The sequence below is a fragment of the Perognathus longimembris genome, chromosome 3 (genome assembly GCF_023159225.1).
Source record: "Perognathus longimembris pacificus isolate PPM17 chromosome 3, ASM2315922v1, whole genome shotgun sequence".
Lineage (NCBI taxonomy): Eukaryota > Metazoa > Chordata > Mammalia > Rodentia > Heteromyidae > Perognathus > Perognathus longimembris.
In genome coordinates, this window is record NC_063163.1 from 52902982 (window position 1) to 52916016 (window position 13035).

At 40.3% G+C, this 13035-nt stretch overlaps 1 protein-coding gene across 1 annotated transcript in view; it reads right to left on the bottom strand.

Moving 5' to 3' along the window:
• Positions 1–639: 639 nt before the first annotated feature.
• Kl (klotho) overlaps positions 640–13035 on the bottom strand; it is a 38173-nt gene continuing 25777 nt past the window's right edge. The window contains exons 2-5 of the mRNA XM_048341527.1: positions 11275–11785; positions 10074–10342; positions 1928–3032; positions 640–1174 (exon numbers count right to left, since the gene is read on the bottom strand). Coding sequence (XP_048197484.1) covers positions 837–1174; positions 1928–3032; positions 10074–10342; positions 11275–11785 — 2223 coding nt within the window. The 3' untranslated portion in view covers positions 640–836. The remainder of the gene's footprint in view (positions 1175–1927; positions 3033–10073; positions 10343–11274; positions 11786–13035) is intronic.

Genomic DNA, 13035 nt, shown 5'->3' on the forward strand with positions numbered 1-13035 from the left:
CAGGCCCTGAGTCCAAGGCCCAGGACTGGCCAAAAAAAAAAAAAAAAAAATTCACATAAAGTATAAATTGTCATAGCTAGCTCTCTTAAGTATCTCATTAACCAGATCTATAAATTAACCTTTGATGGAAATACTGCTTTTAAGAAAAGTCACTGAGTGTTAGTAGTAATCCCAGCTACTCAGGAGGCTGAGATCTGAGAATCAAAGTTCAAGGCCACCCCAGACAGGAAAGGGCAGAAGAGTCTTATCTCCAAAAGCTTGATAGAGGAGCTTAACTGTTAGAGTACCAGCCTTGAGCAAAACAGTGAAAAGACAGCACCCAAGCCCTGAGTTCAAGCCCCAGTATTGGTACACACAGAAAACACAATAACAATTAAAAATAAAACAAAAAAAGTTTCTGCCTAGGGACCCTTGTCATGTCTCCTATAGATGGTCTACGATCTTGCTCATGGGTTATCTAGAGCCATTGTCGCTAGGTTTCATCATGGCAACTGAGAGGCTGTTACTTGGGACTCAACTTTTTATTCTAAAATTTGTAATTATTACTTTAAGAAAAACATGAAATTGAAAAATGGCCACAGATTAAAAAAATTATTCCTAATTTTGTCCTTTGAATTTCTGTCCACAGTTTGCATAAGGAATGAAGCCAGACACTATTCACCTTACTGGATATTCTACAGTCCCTACACCCATTTAAACCTCTGGCATGCGCTACAAATGCATTTTCTAGAATCCAGCTATATGAAATTTAGTGTTCTAACACTGAGCAGTGCAAACAGCTGACAGCTGATGTGTGCATAATTATTTCCAAACAAATGGCTAGGAAAATGTTCTTGTTATTTGTAACTTCTCCTTCCTTTCTTGTTATAGTGAAAAATAAGAGAAAGAGAAACAATAAAAGCAAGAAACAGAAAAGCAAGGAAAGCTAATAATGACTTCCGGGTATGAAAAAAGCCACATTCAGCACACTCTGTGTATTCTTCTGGACAAAACTTTCCCATTCTTTTGGAGCCCAGGAAACCATTGTTGTCAATTAGTTTCCTGTAATGTTTCATAGATGGTTTGGGCTCAAACTGATTTGCCAGATAATGATAGAAGCCAAAGTTTGGAGCGGAGCGATCACTGAATGAATAAGCAAAGTATCCACAAAGATTGATACCATCCAATATGTAGGCTGAAAAAAGAAAGAGAAAAAGGTGTTATTAAAATTATTTCACACACAACACATTCCTCTGGCATAGCTTCAGTAGAATCAGGAGAGATCTCAATGTCATTTATTAAGGCTCAATTAGATTTCATCAGAAAAGTTCTTTTATGTAAGGACCAATAGGCAAATAGCAAGGTGTGAAGCTACATTAGTAGGTGGCCTTTACTACTCTGCACTTGCTTTGAATTTTTATGTACATCTTGCAGTAAACATGACCGTGGGGCTAAGATGTGAGGTTGTGAGATAACTAAGCTTTAATAGGTCCAAAGAAGGTGTTAGAGATTGCTGGTCTTTCACTTTTCCCTACACTCTTATCTGTCTGTCTGTCTGTCTCTCTCTCTCTCTCTGTCCTCTGTCTGTCTTTCTATCTATCAGATACAGTGTTTTGGTGCGCTTGCTTAGCTTTTTTTGGTTCAAAGCTAATGCTCTACTACTTGAACCACATCTCTCACATTGGCAAGTTAATTGGAGACAAGAGTCTCCCTTCCTATGTATCTGCCTGGGCTGTCTCTGAACTGCAACTCTCAGATCTCAGCCTCTTGAGTAGCTAGAATTCCAGGTTGTTAGCCATCAGCACCAGGTTCCTATGCTCTTGCTCTTCTGTGAGGGAAACATTAGTTCTCCCTTGAACAGCTGCAGAGTGGTCAGGACTGTGGTTTCTGCTGGAATTTTTCTATCAGATACCAGACCCAAGAAATTGCAGCTTCCGAGGCTTCTTACCTTTCAGGGCTTCATTTATGTAATTCAGTAGGTAATATACCCTCAGCTTGTCCTGCTCATCCACAAGGGGATCGTCATCGACGCCATTGGCCATGATGAACATGGGGAGGTCTCCGTACTTGAACTTGAGCCATTTCAGCACCTTGCGCAGGCCCCAGGGGACTACTGCCACCTGACTGGGCGAGTTGAGCCACGTGATGTCCGTCATTTCTTGCACTTCTAGGTAATTGTTGTATTTTATTGGATCTTCTTTTTCCCAGTCTACAAGGATAGTGGTATAATGGGTTACAGCTAAAAAGTCAAAGGAACCCTGGATTAGTTGCTTTTCTTCTTCAGTGAAATAAGGTAGAAGAATATTATTTCTTTGGTTCAACCAATCCCTCATCACATGTGGATAATCTCCAGAACCAAAAATGGGCTCTGCCAGCCAGCCAATGTCAAATTCCAAAACTCTCTCTGCCACTTCTTGGTCTTTCGGGGAGAAAGGACAGGCAGGTTCTATCCAATCGGCCTGCAAGGCAATGGATATTTTGCCTTTCTGAGTGTGCCTGAATTTTTCATCATACACTCGCCAAGCCAGCGCATGTGCCTTCAGAAGGTGATGGCCGGCTCGGTATGTCATGTTCCTTGTGTTGGGTTCCTTCATCGTGATCCAGAACTTGACATGGTGGCCCAGCTCTTTGAAGCACAGGCCCGCATACTCTGCAAACACCAGGGCGGTGTGTGGGTTCTCCCAGGCGCCATGTTTAGCCAGGGCACTAGGCAAGCCTTGGTGTGGGGATGTAGGTTGCCACAGAGCCACCACCGGTGTGATGTTGGCATGGACCAACTCGCTGACCACACAGCGATAGTAGTGCAGGATGGAGTGGTTCACTTGGGACCGATTCCCCAGAGGCAGGATCAGGGCCCAGTCCAAGGCGAAGTGAAAATGGGTAACATGCATTTCCTTCAGTAAGGCCACCTGGGGCCGGATGGCAGCGAAATCAACACAATAGGACTTTCTCCTCTTGGCCACAACTCCATCCACTTTGATAAGTCTCTTGGTATGATGGACATCCCACAAGTAAACGTTTTGGTCGGAAAACTGAGAGAGAGTAGTATCTACCTACAAGGAATCCATAAATGTTAGCATCACCTGGACTGCCTTGTAAATCCAGCGCAATGATGTCAACAAAACTAGTGAGCAAGATAAGCAACAGCAGGCTCCTTTCAAACTCAGAATTCAAACCATTTTCCAGAAACTGTAGCTGCTATATATATATCTTATGTTTCAGTCTTTTTTTTTTTTTTTTTTTGGCCAGTCCTGGGCCTTGGACTCAGGGCCTGAGCACTGTCCCTGGCTTCTTTTTGCTCAAGGCTAGCACTCTGCCGCTTGAGCCACAGCACCACTTCTGGTCATTTTCTGTATATGTGGTGCTGGGGAATTGAACCCAGGGCCTCATGTATACGAGGCAAGCGCTCTTGCCACTAGGCCATATCCCCAGCCCTATATATCTTATGCATATTTGGCCAAGTGCCTGTGGCTCACTCCTATAATCCTAGCTACTCAAGAGGCTGAAATCTGAAGATCAAGGTTTGAAGCCATCCAGGAAGACAAGTACATGAGAGCTTTTATCTCCAATTAATCATCAAAAAGCCAGAAGTAGAGGTGTATCTCAAGTAGTTGAGTGCCAGTCTTAAGTAATAAAGCTAAGGAACTCAAGTTCAAGCCCTAGTACCAGCATCAAAAAAAGGAAGAAAAAAATGCATATTTGTGGAACCAACCCAGATGCCCCTCAGTGGATGAGTGGATCAGGAAAATGTGGTACATTATACACAATGGAATTCTATGCCTCTATCAGAAAGAATGAAATTCCCACATTCGTAAGGAAATGGAAGGACTTGGAAAAAGTTATACTAAGTGAAGTGAGCCAGACCCAAAGAAACATGGACTCTGTGGTTTCCCTCATAGGGAATAATTAGTACATCTCTAGGATAGTCATAGCAGAAAATCACAAGAGCCCAATAGCTATGCCCTTATGAACACATAAGATGATGCTAAGTGAAATGAACTCCATGTTATGGAAACAAGTGTTATATCATTGTTGTAATTATTTTCAACATGCCATGTGAAACTGTACCTTTTCTTTGTTTCTCTTGTATTCCCTTCCTATGGCTGTATCCCCACTACCACTGTATCTCATTTGAGTAAACTGTATACTATATATATGTGTGTGTGTGTGTGTATTAGAACTAGGGAAGGGGAAAGGAATATCAAAATCTAGAGACAACGGATAAAAAGGACAGATGATTACAAAAGCAATACTTACAAAACCATTTGGTGTAAACCAACTGTACAACTCATGGTGGGGAGAGGGAAAGGGGGAGGAGGAGGCGGGAGAAAAATGAGGGATGAGGTAACAAGTTGGATAAGAAATGTACTCATTGCTTTATGTATAAAACTGTAACCCCTCTGTATACCCCTTTGGCAATAAATAAGTAAATATTTTTAAATGCATATTTGTATCACCCATAACTTCTCTGTCTCCATATATATAAATATAAGGATGTATATATATATATATATGCACACATATACACACACACATATATACATATATATATATATGGTGTCATGGGGCTTGAACTTGGACTTAGGGCCTAGGAGCTGTCCCTTTTGGAGGTACAGTGCCACTTCTGGTTTTCTGGTGGCTAGTTGGAGGTAAGAGTCTCATGAACTTTCCTACCTGGGCTGGCTTTGAATGACGATCCTCAGCTCTCAGCCTCCTGAGTAGCTAAGATTACAGGTGTGAGCCACCAGCATCCAGCTTCTCCCTTTTTTTTTTTTTTTTTTTTTTTTTGGCCAGTCCTGGGCCTTGGACTCAGGGCCTGAGCACTGTCCCTGGCTTCTTCCCGCTCAAGGCTAGCACTCTGCCACTTGAGCCACAGCGCCGCTTCTGGCCGTTTTCTGTATATGTGGTGCTGGGGAATCGAACCTAGGGCCTCGTGTATCCGAGGCAGGCACTCTTGCCACTAGGCTATATCCCCAGCCCCTTCTCCCATATTTTTATTAGCATCAATTAGTTGTACAAAAGCGTTTCATTTTGACATGTGTATATATGCATTCAATATACCTTGACCAGACTTACCCCCCTTCACTCTCCTTCATTCCCTTTCTCTCTCTTTCCAAACCAATTTCTTTTTTCTTAATTTACTTTTATTTTGTTGTAAAGATTATGTACAGAAGGGTTACAGTTATGTAAGTAAAGTAATGAGTACATTTCTTGTTGAACATTGTTACCCGCTCCTTCATTTTTCTCCCACTTCAAACCAATTTCAAACGGCTTTATTGTTCCATTTTCATACATGGACATGCAGTATTTTCCATTACCTGAAATTCTAACTCCTAAACTGTTATACTTCTGTTTTTAAAAACCTCCATTTGCCAAATTCAGATGAAAAACACCAATAATTTTAGTGCAGAGACTACACTATGCAATCAGAGGACTTGTGGGTCTTTTTATTTATGTGTTTTTTATTGTTGTTGTTTGGTTTTTTAGAGTTAAAGTCTCACTGTGTAACCTAGGCCTGCCTGGGATTCATGATATTCCTACCTCAGCCTTTTGAGTTCTGGGATTAAGGACATACCCCACTACAACCAGCTTGGATGATTTTCTTTAATGTAAGAGGCCAGTAATAGCATGAGGCTATTTGGGTTTTTGTTGTTGTTTTAGTTTACTTTATTCACTTTTGTGTTATTGTTAATAGTACGAAGGGGTTTCAATTCAATATTTAAAGTTATGAATACAATGCATCTTAATCAACATCATTTTCATCATTTTCTTCCATCTCTCTCAAAGAAAAGCAAATTTTCTTAAAAACCAACTAACAGGGTTAGAGGGATGGTAGCTCAAGTATACAGAGCCTGCCTAACAAGTGGAGGCTGAATTTACATTTTTCTGCAAGTAAAAAAAATTCAACTAAAGACCAAACAGGAAAGAAAGAAATAATGAGAGAGAAAGAAAGAAGGAGAGAGAGAAGGAGAGAGAGAAAGAGAAGGTAAAAAGAAAGAAAGAAAGAAAGAAAGAAAGAAAGAAAGAAAGAAAGAAAGAAAGAAAGAATGAGGAAGGAAGGAAGGAAGGAAGGAAGGAAGGAAGGAAGGAAGGAAGGAAGGAAGGAAGGAAGGAAGGAAGGAAGGAGGGAAGGAAGGAAGGAAGGAAGGAGTTTGTTTCAAGGGTAGAGAGGATAGGTAGGGGTTGGGAGAAATGGAGGAGAATGATGGAAGTGGTAATATTGATCACGATGAATTGTACTCATAAACTGACATGTGGAATTGAAAATCCTGGTGCAACTAATAAAGATAATCAAATAAATAGAAAAGTTGAGTAAGTTTAAGTCAGAAAAGTCAATGATATTATTGAATTGTGTTTCTTGAAATAATCCCTTGTATTGAGATTTGCTCTAAGTATTAAATAAGCACAGCTATTGTCTTTCATTGGCCATAGGGTCAAGTAGAAAATCTGAGAGAAAATGTAAATTAAAGAAAAACATTGTCTACCCAGAGAGTGATTTTCTTCAGTGTAATTTTAGTGATTTTATTTTCTGAATTCTTTTTCTGTAATATTGGCAATCATGGCTCTCAATCATAAAATATGTAAGCCTCCAAAAGAAAGAGAGGCCTTCAATAAAAGTGGGCAGATTGTAAAAGCAACATAAAAAATTCCTCCATCCACAGCTTACACACAGTTGATAACCCATCTGTGTGACCTTCAACCTAAACCAGCTCTGGGAAACAGAACTCAGAACAGGTGCCTTGATCAGCCTCTCCTATAAAAGCGGGGCTCAGATCAGTCTGGGGGTTGAAACTCTAGGGGTGACATTGTTGAATTTTACAGGCCTGTTGTAAAAGTACTGCCTGTTCTCTGGAGGAATTTGTGTTGTGTTTATAAAGGAAAGTAATAAAAAATAGTATGTCAGAGGGAAATTGCTTTTCTGGAGAGTTTTCCCTTGTAGCTCACCCACACATGCATTTCCCCAAAATGTTATGGGAATGCTGTCAGAAATTTTTTTCCACTGTGATACACCCACAAATCATGCTTCCTCAACTTCCTAGGAGAAAATATTTGCATGTCCCCTCCTTCTCCTTCTCCCTCTCCTCTCTTCCTTCTCTCTGTGATACTGAGGTTTAACTCAACCACTCAGGTGATGCCCAAAACTCTTTTTACTCTAGTTGTATTTCCAATGGGGTTCCAAACTGATGGCTCTGACCAGCTGGACTGTAATCCTATTTGCACTTCTGCTGAGGTTGGATAACAAGCATATGCCAGTATGCTTGGCTTTTTATTCATTTTAATGGCACCTGAACATTTTTTTCTGCCCAAACTGGCCTCAAACCATTATCCTCCTGATCTCCACTTTCTGAGCATCTGGGATTACAGGTATGAGGCATGGCACCCCCTGCCTTTTCAAGTAAAAATGTTCAGAGCTTGGAGGAATTTTGTCTTTTGGGATTATTTTTATAGAGCTCTAAGTTGACTAAATTCATCATTTTTCAACCAAAGTCATTCCAAAACATGTTTTATTCATTTCATCTGAAAATAAACATGAGTCCATGGTATAATTTCTAGGTGGAAAGAAACAGTTTCATAAAATTCAGGACATTTAGAAATGAGTTTTAGGCAAAATTTCATGTCACTTCTATTAGTTTGTTGACTTAGTTTTTCCTTAAAAATGAAATAATAAAACTGGACCTTTGAGGAAAAAAAGTGGATATAAAGCATGCATTTAGTAGGCTATGGAAGAAATATTCTCCTCACAGGGACCCATGTCAAAGAAGCTCTATGTTCCTGGATGTAACACAGTCTATGTTTCCATTAACTACAAGCATTAGTGGTTATGGGGAAATAAACTGAGAGCTGGGAAATTACAACCAAGTAAAAGAACAGTCCATGTTAAATGGGCCCAATGTCACTCTTCTGACAGGTTGTAGGGTTCATGAGATAATATTTTTAAAGTTCTTCAAGTAAAATGCATCTCTCAAGATTTTGTGACACCAGCCAGGAGGGAAAGATAAAATTCTGTGCTTTAAAAACCACTGCTTAGGACTTTAAGACACCATTGAAAACATATACTTACCTCAGAACTTTTGTTTGCTTGCTTTTGTACTAGTATTGGGGCTTGAACTCTGAGCCTCTTGGGCTTACCTGGCCCCTCTACCCACCTCCTACTCAAGGCTGGTGCTCTCCCACTTGAGCCACATCCCCACTTTCAGCTTTTTCACTGGTTAATTAGAGATAAGAATATCATGGATTTGTTTGCCTGAGTTGACTTCAGATAGAAATATTTGCATCTAAGCCTACTGAGTAGTTAGGGTTACAGGCATAAATCACTATACCTCTAAATTGCCTTTATTAAAGTCTGTGAATAACTCTAAAAATAATTTTATGACAATGGAGGGGTGACACTGATCAAAATTCATTGTATTCATAAACTGACATGTTGAATTGAAATCCCTTTGTACAACTATTTAAAGATAATTGTCTAATGATAAAATAAATATAAGTAAAATAATATGACTGGCATGGTCTAAATGAGCCATAAGAATAATCTAAACCAAAAGAAAAGTGATATTGACTTATTTCTGTATTGATAAGATTCCAGTTTGATATTTACAAAAAAAAAAATCTCAATCCATTTCAACAAGAATGTCTTTCCTCCAGGGATTTATAGGACCACTGAATGGGTCAGAAGAATCTAGCATGCTTTCTCTCACTGTTTAACTGTGTACACTGAACTTTGGGTTACTGTTTTCACACACAGACACACTTCATCAGCATCCTGACTCCACCACCCTGCTCACCTATCACCAAGTTCCCCAGCTCTTGCTCACATAATTTGCATACTCAACCTTTACCCACCACAGGTTCCTTAGTTCCTTTGAAAGTAAGAGTCACTCATCTCTGTATCTCCTTCTTGTGCTCCCCTTAACCAAGTGACAAACAGGGTTTTGAACACACTTAGGTATCCAGTAAGTGCTTACTGAAGTATTTATCAAGCCCTAGAAAATAAGTTCCGTTAAACTTTGGGGTTGAAATGTGTATGTGTGTAGATAGATAGGTAGGTAGATAGGTAGATAGATAGATAGATAGATAGATAGATAGATAGATAGATAGATAGATAGATAGATAGATAGAGTATAGATATGTGTGTAGATATATATCTGCATATATGTGTGTAGATACATTTTTTCAATAAATACTACCTGATCACTTTGAAGCACTTCCACACCATTTCAATAATAGCTACAAAAGACATTCCTACCAATGAATTATGGGAACAAGAGTTTGTTTTCTCCCTTTTTATTTTTTTATAGGGTTTGCTTCCTTGTGATAGTTCTATAAGTATAGAGGGGAGGCGCCACAGTTATGTTCCCCCTCGAGCTTAGAAGATCTACTGAGATCTTGGATACTGTGAAGTTTGGTGTTATATCTTCTTTAGTAAAATCTAGTCTGCTTTATGTGAGGAGTGTGCCTGTCATCCTACCTGGGAGGTGGAGACTAGGAGGAACATGGTTCAGCCTAGGGGTGGAGGAAAGTTGGGGAGGTCCCATCTCAAAAGTAAAAGGTAGATGTGATGGCCCATGCCTGTCATCCCTCATACAAGAAAGTAGAAATAGGAGTATCCAGATCCAGGCTGAAGGGATTAAAAAAAAAAAAAGTAAGACCCAATCTCAAAAATGAGACTGTATCTCAAAAATAACCAGAACAAAAACATTGGAGGTGTAGCGCAAGTGGTAAAGTACCTACAGAGCAAGCGCAAAGCCCTGAATTCACATCCCCAAGTACTGCCAAATAAAGAAAAACCAGATGGATTTAATAAGCATCAAAATCTACAACCCTCAAAAGAGTTTTGTCTTTTTACTATTTTATCAGATTTTAATTATTCATGTATTTCATTCCCTTCCCTTTGGAACTAATTGAAAGTGTGAGATGAAAGTTGGAAGATTGTTGGAGAGAATGGCACAGCATTCCAAATGGTAAGATCATTGAGGAGCCAGGTTGGGCTCAGAAACCGGAAGCTGCGCCATGACAAGAGCCTAGGAAGGAAACGCTACTTACTAGTGACAGGGCTTGGTGAGACTGCTGATGGGTTTTGGCGGCTGACTTACTTGAATGTAGTTGTCAACAACTCCCCAAGCAAAGTCACAGGGAAATGTCCCTTCTAGGGGTTGATTTTCAGGTAAAAGAGGGAAGCCATTGTTCTCTATCAGCTTTTGGTAAAAGAAGGCTGAAGACTTGGGCAGCAACTTCTTTTCCTGGCTTAAGAAGTCGACATAGAAGAGGCCACGTCGGATGCTATAGCCCCTATGCCACTCAAAACCGTCCATCAGGGACCACGCTGTGTACCCGGTGATGTTGACGCCATCCAGCTTGATGGCTGCGGAGGGAAGAGAAAGCAAAGCAGAGTGACACCTAGCTAGGTACTTACTTGCCTTAGAATTCAAAAGCATTTGAGGCTCTTCATTGCTTAAAGAAATGAGTCGGTGACTCACCCCTGTAATCCTAGCTACTAAGGAGGCTGAGATCTGAAGATGGAGGCTTGACACCATCTGAGGCAGAAAAGGCTCAAATAACCAGCATAAGTCAGAAGTGGGGCTGTGGCTCCAGTGGTAGAGTGCTAGCTTTGAGCAAAAAAGCTAAGGGGCCTAAGCCCTGAGTTCAAGCCTCAGTACCTCCTTCCCTCCCCCCACCCCACCCCCACTCAAGTGAAAGGCTTCTTGTTTGCTAAACCAGAGGTTTTGCTGATGTAGAAAAGACTCACACCAAATCTAAATAGCTACAAATAAATGTGTTTACATATGGATTCCTGAGATGGGATAGCTTCTTATTCCCCATGAGGGCTCTAGGGGGCTGGGAAGATGTTTGGTTCTGCTTTCTGTCCTAGGAAACTAGCATTATGCTTGATACAACAACTGGACAAAATCTTACAAAGGATGAGCTACTATCTTACTGTTTTCTCCAGATAACATGAGTGCTCCTTTTCCTGCAGAAAGTATTTTATTTGTACAAAACAGTAACTCAAAAACCTTACATGGAAAGCTAGTTATCTTGAGATTTATATTACACTTAAGAGGAAATCCAGATCAGTATCTCTGTAAGTCAAATCATTTCAAACATTAACTCTGTTTCTTATTTATAAGGAGTTTTAAAAATTAATTTAATACTTCAAGTCTCCAAATGAGAAAAGTGTTACATAAATGAAACCTTGCCATTACCAAAAGATTATGATTAAAATCTACAAACTCACAGCAGAGAATCTTAAAGCTTGTGGATCTTGACAGGGAATGAAAATTTTACCAGAAAGCCTACCTTTTAAGGTTTCCATTATAAACTTCTTGAGGTAATACATGTATTTGGCATCATCTCTTCTGGTGTTCCCGGAGACAAACCAGCCATTTTCCACAATGAAGATGGAAGGATGATTATATTCAAGGTCAATCCAGGACAAGAGTTGCCTCAGGCTGGGAGATTCTAACTGGTGAAATTTCATGTAAGGATCTACAAGTTGAAAACTCAAGGTCGGTCCAAAGGAAAGAGCAAAAAAGTCAGCTGTCCCTTTGATGAACTTTTTCTCTGATTCAGTAAAACTGGGCAGAAGAGATGAAAGGTTATGCTTCATGCTCTCAGGATAGTCACCATCAATGAATAAGGGTTTGGCAAACCAGCCTAGTACAAAGTCAAGAGATTTTTGGCATTCTTGGATGTTATGCTCTGTCATTCTTCGTGGACTGATCCAGTGGGAACTGAGGGCAATGGATACTTGCCCTCCCTGTGTGGGTCGATAGATAGTGTTGTAGAGATGCCAGATTTTGGCATGAGCCTGGAAAAGAAAAACCATGATGAATTTCTCTCTGATTGTGAGGAGCCATGTGATACACCGTGGATTCTCCTTGTATCTGCTTCTCATGGAACCTTACCTCATGACTAACCCAATCAGCTGGAACCAATAGAGATCACCCTCTCAGTGAGCTGCCACCATGGTTGGAGTTATATCCATTATTTTTCTAGCATCCAATGAAAAATAATGTGAATTGATTGTCTTGAGTGGTTATCTTTCATCTTTTGAAAGTTAATGAAATAAGAATTTGTTGGATGTTACTACTGGATCGACTTTGGATTATGTACTTTTTCATTAATGGGTTTTTGTGAAAAGAATCAATCTCCCATCTGTGATCATGCCAGGAATTTCTAAATAAGATTATACTTTTTATCCTAGAAGACTGGGAGTTTCCAAATTGACTCAACTTGTTGGAGCCAACTTAATGTTCCTTATTCATCTCTCATAGCCATTTTTTTTTTTTTTTTGCCAGTCCTGAGGCTTGGACTCAGGACCTGAGCACTGTCCCTGGCTTCTTTCTGTTCAAGGCTAGCACTCTACCACTTGAGCCACAGCGCTACTTCTGGTCGTTTTCTATATACGTGGTGCTGAGGGACTGGGGATATGGCCTAGTGGCAAGATTGCTTGCCTCATATACATGAAGCCCTGGGTTCAATTCCCCAACACCACATATAGATAAAACGGCCAGAAATGGTGCTGTGGCTTAAGTGGCAGCGTACTAGCCTTGAGCAAAAAGAAGCCAGGGACAGTGCTCAGGTCCTGAGTCCAAGCCCCAGGACTGGCAAAAAAAAAAAAATTAGATTGCATATATGTGGTGCTGAGGAATTGAACCCATGGCTTCATATATATGAGTCAAGCACTCTTGCCACTAGGCCATATTCCCAGCCCCCTCATAGCCAAAATTCTAACACCTGCTCTCTCCATCTTTGTTCTTCCCTAAGAATCAGAATAATAAACTGAAGGGTGAACTCTGATGTCTAACCTTGGCCCACCCTCCAGAAATCTGAGAGGGTGCTGGCAGGCTTCCTAAAGACCCCAGAGTGCAAGGGACAAGCCAAGAACAAAAGTCAACTCATTACAACTGTAAGGAGCTAGGTGACAGTGCTCTACCACTGGTCTCCTAGCAATGCAAATGGTTACTTGCACACAATCAACCTTGCACTAACACAAAATTTTAGTAATGTCTTTTTTTTCCCTGTGCTTTCTCTTTTTTCCTTTTTTTAAATGGAACT